Source organism: Coloeus monedula, assembly GCF_965178545.1.
Source record: "Coloeus monedula genome assembly, chromosome: 2".
Taxonomy (NCBI): Eukaryota; Metazoa; Chordata; class Aves; order Passeriformes; family Corvidae; genus Coloeus; species Coloeus monedula.
Window position 1 is genome coordinate 118,400,999 of NC_138782.1, and position 19,685 is coordinate 118,420,683.

The window sequence follows — 19,685 nt, forward strand, 5'->3', positions numbered from 1 at the left end:
TCCAGCTCTCCTGGAGCCCCTTTAGGCCCTGGAAGGGGCTCTGAGCTCTGCCTGGATCCTTCTCTTCCCCAGGTGAACACCCCCAGCTCTCCCAGCCTGGCTCCAGAGCAGAGGGGCTCCAGCCCTCAAAGCATCTCTGTGGCTTCTTCTGGACTCACTGCAACAGATTCATGTCCTTCTGATCACAGATTTTCTTCAGTGACCTTCTGGCTTCAGATGCTTTGATCCAGGATCATGCTGGCACACATGTGCTGCTGCTGTGCTGCTCCTCAGTCAGATGGTGCCTGGACCCATTTCAATCACAACCCAAATCCACCCTCATCCCCTTCTCTTCTCCCCTCAAGTTTCCCCGCAAAGCTCTGTGCTCTGGGACCTGAACACAGAGCAATTCCTTGCATCCCAAAGTCACTGGCAACGTATTTGTTACATAGAGATACACCACCACTTCCAGATCTGAGAGAATTGGATATTCCCCATCAAAAGACCTTTTTTTCCCCATAAGGAAATCAGATTCACAGCTCTTCAGTTCCTTCTGACACCAGCAAGTACTGACTTGTGTCTCCTGCCAATCCCACATCCCCCCGCCTCTTCCCCTGGCCAGCACGTCCCACATCTCAGCCAACAAGGCTCAGACAGAGCCTCACCTCTGCTCCCAACATTCTTGTCATCCTTTTCCAGAGGCAGACCTTAGGATTTGTCACTGTCTGATGAAGCCCAGGGAAGTTTTCCATCATTGCCACACCAAACCATCCATGTAGATGAATGGTACAAACTCCCAACGGGATTAAACACCCAGTCTGGAGATGGCCTTAGCAACAGGCAAATCGGTGGGATGGATGCCTGGAGGCTGCTCAGGGTTAACCCTCCTGCGAGAGATCCCAGGAGACTTGGGCTCTTTTAAAAACTGGGATTTAGAAAAATGGGAAGAAAGCAGAACTATTATCAGACCAACACACCCCTTCAGAAAGGACCTGGCAGAAGCTCTCCGTGATCCAGCCACTCCCCAGCACTTGGCCATGAGCACAGTGTCACCATCCACCGTCCCAAAGCAGGCACACGACAATTCCCTCCTCTGGAACCTCACAGTTCCCAACATTCCCTACAGCGCATCCCCCCCAGCGCGTGGCTCGAAGGTGACGCGAAGCAACTCGAGTGTGTCAAGTCCCCGAAAAACCAGAGGGGCTCCAACACAACAGATGTACAGATGAGAGCCAGGTACAAAAAGCCATTACCCTCCATCAACAGAAATGTATTTTTCTTTCACAAATAACACCCATTAGCAACTCCAAGGAGAACAATCCCCGCTCCGAAGGAGGACGTGGTTTTTCAGCAGACACAATGCAAAGATTTTGTCGAATTCAGAGGTTCGAAAGGACTAATGTGAAAGATTATTTCGCAATTATCCAAGCAATTTTCCCTCCTCATTGTTCCTGGACCATAAGGGTTTTTAAATGTGAGGAGAAGGATTTATTCATCACAATAATAATAAAACGAAATATTAAATCAATGAATCTCTTTGCATGCAGCATAAAGCTTCCATTGCTATTAAGCTCAGGAGCGTCCTGTCACATAAACCACACACAGTTTGTGTATTTAAGTACCATCTCCCTCTTTTATTTTCCCCTTCCCTAATTTGTAAGGCATTATCCTTCCATTTGTCCTCTAAACACAACCAGATTCAGACCACACAGTGTTAGTTCTTGTTAGCGGCTCTGCGCCCTTGCTCTCTTTATGAGGGGAGATTTACATTTAATATTCATTGTTAACAATGGCCAGTGAAGAAGGTTATGTTGGGATGACGGGGAAGTCCTAAAATAAATAAAAATTTAGGGAGAATTCACTCCTTACAAGTCAATACCTGAGTACATTTTCACAGGTCTGAAAATGAAGGCTGGCTTTTGAAGGTGTTGCTTCTTCAGTTTGGCCGGGGAAAAAAAATAATCAACCCAAATATACAGAAAACTCAGCTACAGCCTTAGGAGCATGGAAACTCTCACGCTCACGTCAGCCTTGGCTTGCAACTCCTTCTCTGCCACCCCTTGTGATACAAAGTGAGAGATGAGTTTTGAGGTCTTTGCAGTCAACACGAATTCAGTGGGTCCCTCTTCTGTTTTAATAAAAAATTCATCTGGCAAAGTGCAGAAGCAGTTGCTACCTAGATATTTATAAGGTGTCAACTGTCCTCACAGGGAGGCACTTAAAGAGCCTAAGCAAAGATTTCCAGCAAGAAACAATCTTCAGCTCTAAGCATCAAAATTCATATTAGCCTCCACAAAAGCCATTCGTATTCCATGAGCGCTATATCCTGGCATCTCTTGTTTTTCTCCATTGATTAAAGTATCCAGACGAGGTACAGACACCTCCAACCATCCCCCAGGACTGAAGCTGAGCTGACACAGCCAACTCCAACACACAAATCCCACCACGAACAAGATCATTATAGATGTAGCTACATCTGTCTTACCATGATTGGGACGCCGATGTCTGGCCACAAGAGATCCTCAGAGGGAAGCTTGGGAGAGTTCCACACCACCACAACTTTATTTAAGTAGGGGAGACCATTGAGCCTTTCTAGGGAGTTCATCAACACTTCCTCCCGCTCGTAAGTCAACATCACCACCGTGAACTGCTCCCGCGGGACGTTGCCACCCAAAGCAGCCTGGAACTCCTTCCCAGAGCCACCTGCTCCTCCACCAATTGGTCGAAATCCAGTCCCAGACCCTAAAAATTTTGCTTCTGATGGTAAAATGGGGTCAAAGGGAGTGTAGGGGAAGAGGTGGAAAGGCCCCGGAGCAGAATTCCAATTCCTGTAGATATCCATTGCAGTGAGGGTGAAATTGCGGAGATATTTGGGAGATGCGTAGGGTGGTTCTGTTTCCACAGGCCCCAAGTCCAGGTCACCATTGTCTGCCATATTGGGGTCTGTACCAGCAGCTTTGCCAGATCGGTGGGGGATCTCCACAGCGGGTTCTTCTCGGATAGGAGCAGCCGGGATTTGGATTCGAGTCCTTATGATAGCTAAGACTGTGCTGAAGACGTTGTCGGAGGTGGAGAAGTAGGTCTCCCACAAGAAGCGGCCCTGCCTCCTCATGGCAAGGAGATCGTTGTCAGAAATGCTTCTCAGAAGGAAGTGCACTTCTGTGATACGTGGCTTTGGTATAATTAAGGCTGCCTCGTTCCACCGGATCACATCGTTGTAGGGTAGCTGAACTTGCTCTCCGAGAACCACCGGGATGGCCCCAACTTCCAGGGCCTCAAACAGTCTCATGGTACACCCTGCGGAGATCACTAAATGGGTGTCCCCGGGGGTGATGATCAGTGCAAAAGTAGAAAGCTTCAGTAGCTCTAGTCTGTCGTCCCTTTCTCCACACAGAGCCCACTCAGTGGGCAGACTCGCCTTAGGCTGGTTCTTACACGTGAACTCCACCAGAACAAAGTCCAGCTTGCTGTCCTGAACAGCCTTCAAGGTGGTGATGATCCGGTCGTCGTAGTCGGCCGGGGCATTGCCTTCGATCTCCTCTTCGAAAGAGCGAACCTCCTGCAAGCTGGATCGGAGAGACTCGATCTTCTCCCCCTGGAAACTGAACAGGTACTTACGCTTGACCGGCACCTGGGGCGGGATTTCCAGGAAGTTGGGCTCGGACATGGCGTGGACCAGAGGCGATACCACGATGTCAAACCCCGGTCGGTACTGGGTGTCGTAAAAGGTGGACTGGGCGATCATGGCACGCCCCGTGCTGATGTTGTAAATGAAGTTCTGAGTTTCCGACTTCCTCGATAGATTGATGATGAGATGGTTGTGTCCATCAGTCCTCCAATATGGCAAAGAGTGCAACTGTTGCTCTAGTTCAGTAGGTTTTGGCAATACGGGCTCTTGCATTTCCCCCACTAAAATTATATACACACAAGCAATATTTGCATTTTCAGTAACATAAACATTAGTTCTGACAGTCGCCTCAAAGGCCTGTTTAATTAAAGGGTCTAAGGAACTACCAAAAGGGTAATCGTCACTGTTGTAGACATAGACTGGAAAGCCAGACGTCAGCGGGCAGCGTGAGTAGTCAAAGCAGTTGTGCAGCCTGCAGTTCCTGTTGGATTTTGGCAGGGGGAAGGTCGCATCATCCTTGTCTGGCAGCAGCCGGATGGGCAAGGAGAGCTTAGGCTGGTTCTGAGCCATCAGCTCTTTGTAGGAATGCTCAGTCTGACTGATGACGTTCTTCAGCTGCAGCAGGTCCTGCTTGGCATTTTCAATGCTCTTCTTGCAGGCCTCGATCTTCAAGTTGAGCTTGGCGATCTCGCTGTTGAGCTCCTGCCGCTTGGCCTCGAGCTGGAGCAGCTCCTCACTGACAGACTCGCGGATGCGGCACAGATCCTGCACATGCTTCACCTCACACAGCTCGTTGCCGGTGCGGGGGCCAAAGATGCGCTTGCCGGCATCGTCCGCGTCGTCGATGGTGGTCAGGTAGTAGTGGGCAATGAGGGGGAAGAAAACAAGGATGATGAAGAGGGTGAAGCTAAGCCAGGTGAGCCGGATCCGACTGGACCACCTCAACACCCACGGCTGGCCTCCGTTCCCCACTCCCCCATTGCGCAACATCGTATAGCCAGTCATGAGTTCCAAAGTTGCCGCGCGCACAATCACGTTGGATCAGTAGCCATAACCAAAAGAGTTTTTACAGCAAGTCTCTCAAAAGGAAATGTTATTGTGCCTGCTTAACGAGAAGCCAATGGAAGGGGAATTTCATCTTCTTGCTGTGCCGGCGGCTCTTCCACGCTCGTTTTGCTGCAGGCGCAACTTCTGATCCCGTTAGACTCGATCATTGACCTTCTCGCCCACCTCCAGCCCACCCTTGGTCGGCAGGCAACCTTTGCTGGAAGTGTCACAGCGTTGTCATGGTGATTCAAAGTCGCAACCGGCAGAAGAAAAGCACAGTGGGACCGAGCCAAACTCTACCACTGCTCCCAACATCCCGCATTACCATCCAATGAATATGCAGAGGCAGCAGCCATTGTGCAGAAGGAGCCAGAGGGGACTCAGAGCACTGTCAGTCTCTCTCATCGCTGCTGTGAGGGTGAAGCTCTGCCATTCCTACAAGAGAACAGTCAGAGTCAGGCAATGCAACCGAAACGAGCCATTACTCACCTAGGACATTTAGATTTAAGACCAATTGTCCTCTCTCAAAAGAACAACCTCTGGGCTACCTGAGAAGGTGATGAGACCCATTAGATGTGGACACACAGCCTTCTCCAGGCACTCTGCTCTTCATTAGTGTTGTGCAGCACTGCTCCAGACTACACAACCTCCTCAGCCCTGGACCTGGATCCCTGTTTTTCCCACCTGCAAGGCCCCCTCTCCTCACATCCAAACCAGAGGCGTTGACGTACACCTGCTCTCCCTGCCCGCCTCGCTGCGATCCTGGGACACAGCAGTGCTGGGAGTTTGTACTGCATAACTGAGCGTAATCGCCATTGTTCTGCTCCAGTGACTAGAGCTGATGAGGAATTTTTAGATGAAGTGTTTTGCTTTCATTTCCTGCTGGAAAATTTTGATTCATTGCAGGAGAAAGTTTAAAGGGAACGCACTTGCCTTGGTTATGATTAACTGGCTGGCTGCATAGGAGGGAATTTCTGGTCAACACTGGAAACGTCTACACTGTACATCAAAGCAAAGATGCTGAAGTTAGGATCTGTTGGGAACCTGCTGGGAGAAATTCTTCCCTGTGAGGGTGGGGAGGCCCTGGCACAGTTTGCCCAGAGAAGCTGTAGCTGCCCCTGGATCCCTGGCAGTGTCCAAGGCCAGGTTGGATGGGGCTTGGAGCAACCTGGACTAGTGGAAGGTGTCCCTGCCCGTGGCAGGTAGAACTGGATGATTTTTAAGGTCCCTTCCCACCCAAACCATTCTGTTATTCCATGAAATTCAGCTCTGACTCTTAGCTCTAGGCCAGCAGATTTAAATCTAGGGCACATCAATATGCTGCCACTAGAAAATCTCTCTTCCCTTTTATTGGCATCCTCCAAGGTACTGAAGTTTCTGGGATATTCTTTCACACACTGGACTTCCCACATCACTGATGAATATAGAGCTGGGCTCAGCACCAGCTCCTTCACAGCCTCAAGAGAAGCTCATTCATTTCCATTTCAATTTTTAATTAGAGGAAAGTCATCCACGCTGGTGACGGTCATTTTTCACTAAATCTATTTAATGCCCCTCTCATCTACTCATCAAGAATTCCCAGAAAGAAGGTGAGGAAGCAAATCTCAGCTGAAAGAGCGATCTGGAAATGAGCCAAAGCAAAAAAGTTCATCTTAAAGCAGCAGAAAGAAGTCAGGAGGAATTTTCAGTGTTGTACTCAAGTGCACGTCAGAGAAAATTAAGGGGAAATTTGATTTTAACCAGAAAAAATCATCATGAAGAGGGGAAATATGTGGGGTAATAAAGCACAATCCCTAGGCCTGTTGTTACACAGACATTTGTTGCCACTAACTTAACACCCCGTGATTAAATGGGATTTCCATCCCCCCCACCAATGTGACTCACAACCCAGTTGCACAGCAGAATGGGCACTTAAAACTAAGGCAGTTTTTAAATTCATGACATTGGCAAAGAGCAGTGGTGTGTATCTCGGAAAGCCAGGAGGATAAAGGGGCTAAAAAGTCAGCAAAAGGCTAAATCAGCTTTCTTAGATCTTGGCAGCACATGGCTGTGGGCAGATGGGAGGTTCCGGCCTCTGGGACTGCTCTGCCCAGCAGCAGGATTTTAGCAGGCACCAACATGTAACTGAAGGCAATAATAATAATAATAACAACAATAACAACAACAATAATAATAACAATATTAATAATAACAATATTAAAATATTTTATTTTATTTTATTTTGTTTTTCTTTCTTTTTCCCCCCTTTTCAAGCTCTCTGCAGGAAGTGAAGCTCATGCTCTGTGTGTGTGTGCCAGTCCCAGCCATTTCAACCTGGTCTCACAGGGGCTGCAAAGATCCTCCAGTTGCCACCAGTTTTCTGCAAACATCTGGCCAGGAGATTGAGCTGCCCTAATAATGCTTTTCCTGAGGGAAATGCCAAAGCACACACTCACTTGAACATCACAGAATCTAAAAATCAGCTTAACTTCAAGGCACACGTGGGGAAAACAAGCTTTGCTTGGGTTTTTTGTTTGGGGGTGCCATGGGATAAGTGGGGTCTTAAATGTGGACACAAGGACACATTGCTTTGGGCTGGTCAGAAAAAACTGCAGCCTCAAAGGTGAGACTGCATCAAAATCTTATTCCTTTGTGGTTACTTTGCCCATTAATAAGCCATAAACAGTAATGAAATGGCAAACTGGACTCTAAAATGGCAACTGGGGTCCTTGAAAAGCCAAATCCATCACCCCACACCTGATCCTCTGCAGCTGTTCTGCCACCTAATCCTTCCAGTGGCTCCTCTGGTCCTTCCCTTCCTTGACACAGAACAAAATTCATACTCCTCACCTCAAAATATGGGTTGTGAATTAAAAATATCCGTATGCTCAGAAGCCTGAGGTTGCCAATGTGACTCCATCGCTCTCCTGGAAAACACCACATGGGAAAGGCCAGGGCAGGCTGAGGAGGGATTTAAAATGCACCACACATGGCTTGGGATTAGTTAAAAGTACGGACTGTCAGGATGAAATATGTGCTGGTGATAAAATGAGCACTTTAGACACACTCCTGGACTCTTCTTCACTATAAAGACTTTATTTCTCATCAACTCAATAGAGCCTGAGGTTGTCACACGTTGCCATTAGGACTTATAAAAAAAAAAAGACAAAGTAAAAACCCAATCCGTGGTTTCAGTTTTCAGAAAGAGAGATTTCAGGGCTGCGTTTATCAGCCCTGGGGAAAAAGGCTGCTGATTCCCATCGTTCCCAAAAAGAAATCTGGGAGGAGGAGAAGCAGGAGAGTTGCTGAGCTTTCCAGCCAACTCATCCCTCTCACTCCCAAGCACTATTTAGTTCTTTAAACTTATCAAGTGTCATGAAAACTCTTGTTGATGTTATAGCACAATGTTGCTGCCTGATGGAGCTAATTACATACACACAGAAAGAGGCAGGAAGAGCTCTTGGGAGATTAGAAGATCAATAATTATCAGAGCCTCTTCCCAAATGCCAACCTGACTGAATTCTCAGGCACGACAGGTTTGCACACTGCAGCCCCTTCTGCCATGAAACTCAGCTGCTCAGACCACATTGTCAAAGCTCAGGCTGCATTCCCTGAGCTTCCCTCAGCTCCACAGCAGGCACTCCTCGTGCCAGTGAAGTTATGGGAATACCTGAGGTTCTCCCTCATTTTGCATTTCTGGAAATAACCCGGCTGGTCTGATCTGTGAGTGTTTGTGGAGTCATCACTCTGCAACTGTTCAAAAACCTGAGCGCACCTGCTCCTCCCTGCTGACACCTCTGCTATCCATCTCCCTATAAAATTAGGGAAGTACTGCTCCTTTCTCAGCATATTTGTGAACAGAGCCTGGGAATTTTAAACTTATGGTCCTTCAGAGCTCAGCAGAGCAATGCATAACCATGAGGCCGAACATGGTGGCACAGACTGCACTGTGGAGAGGAAAACCCACAGGGATCCTGCACCTGCTAAATCAGAGTTCCCAAGCTCTATCTGTGTGCATCCATACTCTCTTTCCTTATGGAATCAGGGGTCTGCAGTGTTGTTATCCACAAAGCTCTGGTGTGCTGCTCTCCATGGAGAATAAACCCACCTCTGCCACACCAGCTCCCTCCTGGCAAATGGGGAAGGATCTCAGGGAGTGTGGAAGTGGCTCCTGTGCTTTATCTGTCCAGGCTTGGAGAGACAGCTTCTATTGCAAAGTCTCTCTTTCACCAGCACTAGAAATGAAGGCAAAGAGAGAAAATAAAAATACAGCATGTTCCCCCCTTCAGAACAGGGTGCACTGGAAGAAAAACTTCAAACAACCCTTTAGCAATGATAACTTTCTACTTCCTAATGCTTTCAAAGGGAAGGATTACATCCCAAATCTCCAATCACTTTGGGAACAGGAGCAGGTGAACAAGGAGAATAAAACTATCAGGTACACACTTTAAGGTACAGTTGGTTGGGAGCAGATCCTTCAAAGCAGCAGATGGACAATTCACTCTGAAATGCTTTGCATGCAGCAGCCTTTGGGATCATCCCAAGGGATTTGTACCATCTCCAGAGCTCACAGGTACAGAGCAATTCTCCCAGGCTGAGATCAATGCTGTTACAGGCACAGGTAAAAGGTCCTGTAACCTGGAAATTCCAGGGATAAACTGCATCCCTGGCTTTAGGGAGTTTCATCTAAACCAAGGAACATCCAGCACGTTTGCAGCTCCATGCAAAGCCCAACCTGCTTCCAGCCCTGTTCCTCATCCACATGGGCATGTGTGGGGTAAAGGGATCCTGGAAAAACGCTCCAAGAGCCCCTCTATGTGCTCACTCTGGAAAAGTAGGAAACCACATGTGCTAAAGAAGGCAGTGGCTTTAGAAGTGGCACTTTGAGCCCTCAAAGGGCCTCCAACATCTTTTGAAAGCTCTTTTCCACCCCAAGTTCCTGGGGAAGAAGGGTGCTCACTTCTGTCACCATGGCACACAAGTGATGTTCTCCTCTGGCCTTCCAGCTGCAGGAAATGATGAGGGAAGAAGCAGGAAGAGCCAACAGATCAATACTGGCTCTGAGCCTGGTGTCACCAGCAGAATTCTGGGGCTTTGGATCATGGACTGGTCTACACCACACCAGGTCTGGGGGCAACAGACGGCGTTCAGCTGTTTCAAAGAGGGAAAAGGATCATCCTGCAGGAGTTAGGAGGGCTCAGAGAAAGAGCTTTAAACTGGATTTGAAGGAGGATAGAAGAGGCCAAAAGATATCCAAAACTCACTGGACAATGCCCAGGTTCAGAGACCTCCCGAGGTCCCTTCTCACCAAAATGACTGTATGACTCTGTGTCCAGGCTGCCAGGTGACTGCAATTCAGAAATGTGAGGAGAAACCCACAGTCAGGATGTACTGGGCCTGCACCCAGCTCCAACACTGCCTCTCTCCAGCACCCACGGGAATCCAGGCATACCCACGCCCCTGACCTTCATCCCTCTCTCCACAAAGCAAACGTGACCTCAAACGCTTCAAAGCAGATGAGTGAAGAACTGAGTCTGGTTCTCAGCTTTGTGCTCCCATCTGGGCATGGGGACAAGATCATGCTCCAGGAGATGCTCAGTATGGAGAAAATACAGAAACCTCTTTCCCAGGTGCTCGCAGGAACCTGAGCTCTGCCCTCTGCCAAAGGCTCACAGGCCGTCCCTGCTCCTCGGCCGAGCTCAGCCGAGTGCTTCACAAACGCTCATTTATTCTGATGAAATCCTGGAGACAGGAAAACCACATCCCGTTCTCAGAGAGCAGGTAATGGAGGTGTGGAGAAACAACTTGCCCAAGGTCACTTGAGAAGCCGTGCCAGCTTGGGATTCACTCCACATCTCCTCGTCCTATCTGCAAGATCATCCATCTTCCCAGCCTGCCTTCTTCCAGTGGTTTCCTTCAGCAGTGCCTTTCTGCTTTTTGCATAATGCATTGTGAAATCTACTTTACATATAGAGCTTTTAGTTCTTAAATTTATTATTTAGTGTTGTTTTCTGGTAATAAACCAGTCACAGTGTTCTTTATTTATTCTTCCAGGCTGTACACAAGCACTTCTCTGCTCAAAGGAACATCCAGCTTAGGAGCAAATCCCTCTGTGTCCTGTGGGATGGAGTGGCAGAGCATCCTGGATGCAAAGTTCACCCCTCTCCTCTCCAAAGCTCTGAGCAAGGGACCACAGGGCAGCGTTTCCCAAACTGGAAAATCCCTACAACCACAGGGGCTGATGCTGCAGTGCTCACCACATTCCTGGTTACAAAGTGCTAAAGATATTTTGGGACGTGGGAAGCAAACCGAGGATACTCCAGGATGCAGTGGCACAAGCTTTTACTCGTTTCTAAAGGGGATAAATTAGGTGTGGGAGGAAGCAAAGGCTCTCTTTGCTTTTACCTTGAAGTAATTAATGAACAAGAACTCTCCTGAGGCAAAACCACAGCCAAGAGACAGGCACTCCACATCACACGAGAGAAGCATGAAGAGGTCAACTCCAGGCAGGAAGAGAGGGTTGGTTTCCCAAACACTGAGACAGCTCAAATCCTTGGTATTCTTTGTGGCTCCAGCCCCAGATAGCTCAGGCACGTTATTTTCCCCAAGGCAAAACCACAAGCCTCTCTCACCTCCCTAAAACACCCTCATTGCTGCTTCCACAGCAGGAAATAACCACGTGGCAGGTTCAGGCTCCTGCTCCCTGACAGAAGCTTCAGGTCATAATTAAGCATGAATTTAAAAGTTTCACTGTCCTGGGTGAGTTATAAGGAAAAGGAAATAACTGCCTGAAAAGCACAGATACAAACAGACTGTTTAACAGCATCGCACTCCACAGGGTGGGTCTCTGTGGAAAATAATCCATCTGAGTGGGTTTTACGGAAAATTTGCTCCTTTCCTGCATGCAGGGAATAAACCAGGTCTGGAGACTGAGCACCTGCATTGAGAGGCCTCTAACAAACATGAAATCACACAGATGGTTTCTTGTGCACCTCAGAGGGCAAGGAGGCAGCTCAGCACTGAGTCCTCACAACCCAGGGACACCGGGCAGTTCACATCCAGGGAAAGCCAACACAAACCTGGGAACACTGGCTGCTACACCTGAGCAAGGCACAGTGACATTCAGCAGTGCCACGTGGCCAAATTAACCAACTCCAAATGTACCTTCCCTCCTCTAACAGCTCCTTCACCTGCTCCCATGTTATCCCATCCCTGCTGTTGCATCCAGCTCCAGCTCCTCCCTCCTCTCAGATGCACGGGGTGGGCACCTGCCCACAGCCTCATTAGCACGCTGAGGGACTTCTGCACTTTTTGGAGATGCTTCATCACCACCTAAATGGGAGCTGTCCTGCTGCAGACAGCCTGCTCAATCACACCAAAAAATTAAATCACCTGATGTGTTGGACCACCCATGTTTATACAGCAGGTGGGTTCTTATCCCACACAATTCATTGCAAAGCAAGCTGGAAATTCAAATCACAGAATGGTTTGGGTTGGAAGGAACCTTAGAGATCATCCCACGCCAGGGACACCTTCCACCATCCCAGGCTGATCCAACCCCTGTCCAACCTGGCCTTGGACACTTCCAGGGATCCAGGAGCAGCCACAGCTTCTCTGGGCACCCTGTGCCAGGGCCTCGCCTCCCTCACAACCAAGAATTCCTTCCCAATATCCCATCTATCCCTGTCCTCTGGCACTGGGAAGCCATTCCCTGTGTCCTGTCCCTCCAGGCCTTGTCCCAAGTCCCTCTCCAGCTCTCCTGGAGCCCCTTAAGTCCTGGAAGGAGCTTTGAGGTCTCCCTGGAGCCTTCTCCTCTCCAGGTGAACACCCCCAGCTCTCCCAGCCTGGCTCCAGAGCAGAGGGGCTCCAGCCCTTGGAGTATCTCTGTATATCTACATTTCTCCCCCCTGAGAAAAGCTGAGACAGGGCTTGGAGCAACCTGGGGTAGGGGAAGGTGTCTCTGTCCAGGGCAGGGGGTGGAACGAGATTGTCTTTAAGGTCCTTTCAACCCAAACTATTCTGGGATCCTCTAAAACCTAAAGAAGGTCCCTGCAGGACACTCTACCACACAGGATGTGCAGATGTGGACGTGGCCAAATACTTCAAAACACACCGAGGAGACAGAACACAGCACATGAGGGTTGTGTGTGCGTATAATGAAGTCATTAACCAGCAGCAGAGTGGATGATAGGAGATAAGCAGCAGCACAATCCATGCTAATTAAATTCCTGCAAAGCGCCGCCGCCGCTTGGATTTGGGATGCTGGATCATCTGACACACGCTGTGCTCTGTCTTGTCACTGGTGCCCAGTGCTTCCCTTGCAAGACACCACAAAGAAACACAACAAAAAAAGCTCTCCTCAAGCTGTCTCTGGCTGGAGAAGACCGACACAGGCAATCCTTGGAAAAGGCAGGATGGGAGATGGCAAACTCCACTCAGCACGTGCATCCAGCGTGGAGACTGCTCCTACCCAAATGGGAAGGTAGAAAATATCCAGAAAATGCTGCGGGGCAGATGTAGCAATAACAGACCAGTTAGGAAGGGCAAAGTGACACCGTTGTGTTTATTGGAGGGCTAAAAGAGAGGTCAGGGCAAAAAGGGATCCAAGGAACTTGATCAGACCTGAAGGTGAAGGAAGGAATTAACTTTTCAGCTGCACAAGGTAGATTCAATCACTGAGCAAAATGAGATGGGTTTTGGAAAGCCATGTGTTATAAAAGTTAAGCTGAGGGTTAGATTGAGCCTGCCTAGAAATAAATAGCTCAATTTAAGACCTACGCACCAAATATTTAATAATGCAGCATCGACCAAAGGAGGTCTCTGCTCTGGAGCAGCACCCTCCTGCCCCAGCCCTGTGCTTGTGCTTCACACCTCTGTGACGGCCACTTCTGGGAAATGCTCAAGCATCCTTCCAAGTCAGAGGTGATTCTGCCTGCTCTCAGGGCAGGGAACTCAGGGATATCAAGAAGAATACAGCAGGACTCTCAGTTTAAGGGCTGCAAATTTAATGAGCAAACACAGCACTTCTTTTGACCTCAAAAATTACTTTTTAGGATAAAAGTGAGGCCTTAAAATAAAAAAAGCATGATGAAATGCTTCAACCAACAGCACTACTGCATGGAGCCTCTTCCTTAGCATCCCAGAGCAGATGTGCTGCACTCAAAATGTCTTTGTCTATTAAAACTGTGTCAGCTTCAGAGACTCCAAAACTCCCTGTGGCATAAACAGAATTTCTAATGAACAGCTGCAGGATACAGGAGTGGCTGCACAAAATGCAGCTGCTGAGATCGTTTTCTTTGCCCCCCTCTCTCACCAGCTTTTCCCTGCTGTCCAAATCCCACTTTCACCCGTTTGGGTCTCTCCTGTCCTCCCTCTCCCCTCCTCAATGAGGCTCTGCTGCCTCACTGTTCCTTCTGCCCCCTCCACACATCTCCGGGTCCCACAGAGCCCTCAGCCTCTCTTCTGCTGGAGTTTTGCTGCTGCTTTCCCTTCTCGCACCAAGGAAGTGCAAAAGGGACAAATTAAGGAGAAAAACGTTCTCGTGCCAAACCCTGAAATTCCACAGAACAAGAGCAATCCTCAGGGAAGGATTTATCCTGAGAAAATTGAAACTCACTAATAGATTTTTTAGCTTCCACGCTGCCTTCCAGGCCAAGGCACCAAAGCATGACTCCTTGTGTGAGCTGGGGGAGCGTTTTTTAAATGCCTTTGAAACCCAAAACCTGTCAAGCTTAAAGCCTGGTCCAAATGCACTTCCCAGCTGCTCTCCCGAACCTAATGGTGTCCTCTTAGCTGGAGAAAGAGCTGGAATGATTTTTAATTTAGTCAGGGGCTTGTAATGGCCCTGCAATGCTCAGCACTGTATTTTGCAAAAAATATCTGTGGTGTCAATGTGCCCCCACAAGTTCTGGGAAGAGCAGCACAAATGAAGCTGAATTCTCACTGTTTGGTGCCTTCCGTTTTCCATGGGGTTCTCCAGGATCCCATAGAGAGCCTCACTTCCCTATTTTCAGACCATTTATACAGAGTTAATGCTTTGGTGAGCTCCATCCCTCAAATTTGAGTGCAAACAGCTGATGGATTCAACAGTTACTGGAAGACTAATGGGTAACAGCAGATGCCAAAGCCCTGCTTTATTAGAACCCTCTGACAACATTAAAGAGCATCTAATGCTAAGCAATGTGTCTTTCTAAGGAAATTTTTATTAACTGGTATCAAATATGAAAGCCAGTTTAATACCTTGTGGCTTTGAGACAATCTGTCTGCTGCAATCACACCAAGTCCAAATGTTTCAGCCACGAGTGGTGAGACCGGTGCTGTCAGCGAGCCCCTCAAAGCAGCCAAGTTTTTGCAGAGTTAATGGTTTAACAGCTTCCCTGGACTGGGAGCAAGATGTGCAGGAGAGAGCTGGTTCACAGGGCTTTGAATAGTTCACATCACTAATGCGTGTCCATGGCCAGGAGGGAGAATTCCCAGAGAAACCATGGACATTGTGGATACACTCTGCACTCCAGACATCACCCAAATAACCCTCACCACATAAACCCACCTGCCTGCCCGCAGCACAGTGTGGAGGGAATCCAAACGTCAGCAGAGAGGGCACGTTTGGGAAGGCTGGAGCTCCTTTAGCTCCCAAATACTCCAGGCAGGAATCTCCGACACACAGCAGCTATTTTTGTAGGGAAGAGGGGCCAAATGTCCTCGGAGCAGCTCAAAAAGTGGGCAGTGGGCCACAGTGGCAGCACAAGGCTCATGCAAATGAAGGAGCTGCTTCCAACACAAGCTGCTGTCTCCCAGCCATCATCCCAAAGATCAGGCTGGTTCCAACTCATGGAACCGGTTCCAACTCACTTCAGGGACCGTTTGGAAAATAGATGCTGAGAGGTGCTAATGGATGAGGAAGCCACAAACGCCTCTTCTGGCCATTCACATCAGTCATTACGGACAGAAGAGCCAGCCTCAGCATCTCAAGCTGTGCCATCTCATTCCCATCTCAGTGGCTGGAGCCATGAATGGCTCCAATCACACAAAATTTCCCTAAGGGACAGCAGAGCTCTCTCCCTTTCAGCCTCACACCATCCCAGGCTGCACTAGAGAGTGAGTTTGCTGTTGCCACCCTCTGCACAAAGGCTGCTTGTGGCCAGAGTAAACACCTGATGGCCAGCCAGGAGAAGGGGAGCCATTCCCAGAGGCTGGGAAAGCTACTGGCAAACACAGCCTTCAACACAGCCACCAGCTCCACTGTGAACATGCCACACGGACAGACACAAAGGCACCAGCCTGGAACAAAGTCATTAAGATGGGCACAAAATTCACAACTCAATTTGGCCTCTGTAGAGAATAAAAAAAAAATATTAAGGAAGCACTAGGATGGCTGTATTAGATCAAGCCAATGATCCGTTCACTTCAACCCCTCACTCCTCAGTGCTCATTTCCAGCTGCTTTGGTGTAAAATAACCATAAATCACAGCCATGGAACAGTTTATTCAGGACAATTTCTCCCGAACCATTAACAAACAGGAGTTGTAGGAGCCCTTGAAGAACAGCAGCTGTCCACCAAAATGCCTTTTTTGAAGCAACCGACCACAAACATTCTCAATAGTACAGAGTCTGAACTGTTAAAAAAAAAAGGGGGGGCGGGGGGGGGAAGAAAAGGAAAAACACACCAAGCACTCGGTTTCACAGCTTCCTGCAGCAGCAACTTCCACAGATGAGCTCTGCAAGTTGCCCAGAGAAGCTGTGGCTGCCCCTGGATCCCTGGAAGTGTCCATGGCCAGGTTGGACAGGGCTTGGAGCAACCTGGGATACTGGAAGGTGTCCCCGCCCTTGGCAGGGGTTGGAATGAGATGAGCTTTAAGTTCCCTTCCCACAAAAACCATTCTGTGATTTTAAGGGATTTCCTTTCACCAGCTTTAAACCCAACGCCTCCTGATTCAGTCCCTGCCCCCTTCTCCAGCATTACACACATCCATGGGGACAGGAATGACACGACTCACACCCAGCTCACAGCAGATCCAAAGGAACAAGTCCCAAAGCCACCACCAGAACAAGAAGTGCCACCTTACCTTCTCTAAGCTGCCTGACATCCCACCACATGCTCCTCTCTGCACTAGGCAGGATAAACCTTTTCAATCCTGGCAGCCAGGAGAGTTGGCAGGGAAGCAGAAATACAAGGATCCTACTGCCAAGGGATAATTTCAGCACAAATCTGCACTTCTGCTATTGTCTCCCCTTCCCTGATGGACACCCTGCTTCTCCAGCACACTCCTTTTGTGGAGCAGCCCTCCCTCTCTTTTATCCAACGTTCTCTCTAACATCTTTGTTCTGTTCCCATTCCACTTATTTCCCAAATTTGTGCCTGGTTTCCTCTTTTTTTTTTTTAATTGCTCTCAATATGTCACTCTATATTAGTCAACAGCAGATTTATTTAAACGTGTCAATGCTGTTGCTTAGCAGATCTGACTGTGCTTTACCATTTCAGCCTCCTTCAGAATCACATGTTTCCCTTCCCAGAGCTCCCCAGCATGTTTGGATCACCAGGAAGTTTGAGGAAAACAAAATTAAGTCCGATTCTAAAGGCAGGCCGCTGCCTGGGAAAGCTTCAAGAAAACAAAAAAACACCTCCAAAAACAACCAAGAAGAGGAATTCTGCCAAAAAACCCACATGGTTTTGTTTCTCAGTTAGGAAGCAGCACCAGATGCTGGTTTTCTTCCATTTTCTACCTTTTACTCATGAGTTTCAATAGGAGCCCATCAAGTAAATGACGATCCAGAGCTTTGGAAAGGGTCTGATACTGAGCCAGTATCAGCTTTCCCCTGCAACAGCTAATTTTAGGAAATGGCCTTCAACCACTCTATAAAAGGCTGGGAACACCCAGGTGAGAGCATGTTCTGACCTTTGAAATTAGATTTGGGTCTTTCCTGAGGCAGAAAGAGAAGATAGTGTGCAGCTAAATCCCCCCACAAGAGGATTTCTGCTCAGGCTCTCCAGCAGCGATGGTGTTGATTTGGTCATTGCTCCCCAGATTCCAATTTGCACATTCACAGCCAAGTGACTGGAGAATCCAGTGGCTCCAAGCAGCATCAGCTCCACACACAAACTGTGGCACAGCTGTCCCAAAATGCTTATGGAATCATGGAATCACAGAATCATTAAGGTCAGAAAAACCCTCTGAGATCACTGAGTCCAACTATCAACCCAGCGCTGCCAAGCCCACCCTAAACCGTGTCCCCAAAGGACAAAATTGTCCATGAAAAGGACTAAGCAACACCAAGAAAACATCATCCTTCTGCAATCCTCTGAAGCAGGATAGTCCCAAGCCAACTCCCAAGAGCACCCCAAACCTGCTGTGTGGCCACTGACAGACGTCAGGTCTCCTGCACGTCCATCAAGGGCTCCACCTGTGGGATCATCTCCATGGCTTGGCTCCACTCCAGGTGCACTTCCCATGTTGCCCCTAAGCCAACCTCATCTTCTGCCCCAAAATCTCCAGCTCAACCATCACCCTGAATCCCAGAATCCCAGACTGGTTTGGGTTGGAAAAGACTTTAAGGCTCGTCTCATTCCAGCCCCTGCCACAGGCAGGGATGCCACTCACTAGATCAGGTTGCTCAGGGCCCCATCCAACCTGGCCTAGGGGGAATTAAATCCCAGAAACTGATGCCATCAACACAGTCTCCAGCAGCTGCTGATTCCACATTCAGAGTGCAGATCACATCCAAGAGACCAGGTTCACAACCTTGGGAACCGATACCACAACCTGAGACAGCCCAGCCGAAGACAAACCCCGCAGCAGGACCTGCCAGAACGGCTTCTGATGGCTTTCCAAAAATAACCCAGCCCCCTTTCCACGGTGCCTGATGTCCATTTACTTACAGCCACCTAAAAATAGCCCTTCCCATTGGGATCGATGACGGGAGCTGACAGAAGTGAAAGGAGCTCATCACTCCACACACACAGGACTAAAGGAGATAAAATACTTTGGAAATGCAGCGTAGGGAACAATCCCGCTCTGGCCCCGAGACAGCCAGCTGGATGGGACTAATGATTCTTCTCCAGCACCAGCTGTGATTGAATTTATTTCCATTTGGTGTGATTAAAGAGACAGATAAAAGGGAGAACAAAAAGTCCAAGATTTCAAAAGACACTAAAAATAAAATAGTTTGTGTGAGCTTGGCACCCTACCTTGACAGTTTTTATACGTATCAGCCAAGTTCAATAACCCAAAAGGAAGACACAAATAGTCTATAGGTGGGGAAACCAAGGCATGGAAATGTTAAAATACCAATTCAATCATCAATAAAATTAACAGCAGGAACAGGTTGAAAGGGCAGGCGCTCCTGAGGTACCTGCCTGTATCCATGCCCTAAGATCCCTCTGTATTTACTCTTCATGGAGCCATTGTAACTGTTTCCATTGCCTGGCAAGTGCAAATCGATGCTGAGGAGTTCAGTGGCTCCTCACAACGAGTTCCAGTCCATTTAGCTGATCAAAGGGAGCCGCTTTGCTGAGCCCGTTCGCACCTCGCAGGGAAAAGGCACCTCCTCAAAATTCAAACGTACAACTTCAGCAGCAGGAGGCCTGAAATTAATCCCTTTATTTAAACATTAACAACTTTAAGTGTCTCTAAGCAGTTGTAAAGGCTTTATTAGAGAAGACAGAGAAAGCCTGTGAGCAGCCAAGTCAAGAGGAAGCCAAGGTTATCTGCACTCACCTTCCAGGTATTAACTTTGACAACAAACTCACTCTGCAGTGTCTGTACCTGGAATAAAGGACAGCAACACCTTGCTGCCAGCTGAAGCTGTGGGCAGGGATGGATGGAGCAAATCCTCCCAGAATCCATTCCCATGGCCATGAAGGGTAAGATGTGCTGTGGGCAAACTGAACCTCATCGATTTGTCTTCTGAAACCGAGTGACCTCCTTGGCAGATGTTCATTACCTTGACAGCAGCACGGTTTCTGATGTAGTCTCCTGTGTGGATATTCAGTAGGAAAGCAAATGACTGGAACAGGAGCCTAGAGAGCTGATGGACCCTCCAGCTCAGCACAGTC

General features: G+C 48.5%; 1 protein-coding gene across 4 annotated transcripts in view; it reads right to left on the minus strand.

The window, feature by feature from the left end:
- Positions 1 to 19,685, minus strand: part of EXTL3 (exostosin like glycosyltransferase 3) — a 112,003-nt gene that overhangs the window by 21,803 nt on the left and 70,515 nt on the right. For 3 of the 4 annotated variants that reach the window (XM_082277199.1, XM_082277200.1, XM_082277202.1), the window contains one exon: positions 2,465 to 5,089. In XM_082277199.1, the coding sequence (XP_082133325.1) occupies positions 2,465 to 4,612 (2,148 nt within the window). In that variant the 5' untranslated portion in view covers positions 4,613 to 5,089. Of the gene's footprint in view, positions 1 to 2,464; positions 5,090 to 8,741; positions 8,869 to 19,685 lie in introns of all 4 variants that reach the window. The other variant, XM_082277201.1, reaches the window with a different exon arrangement.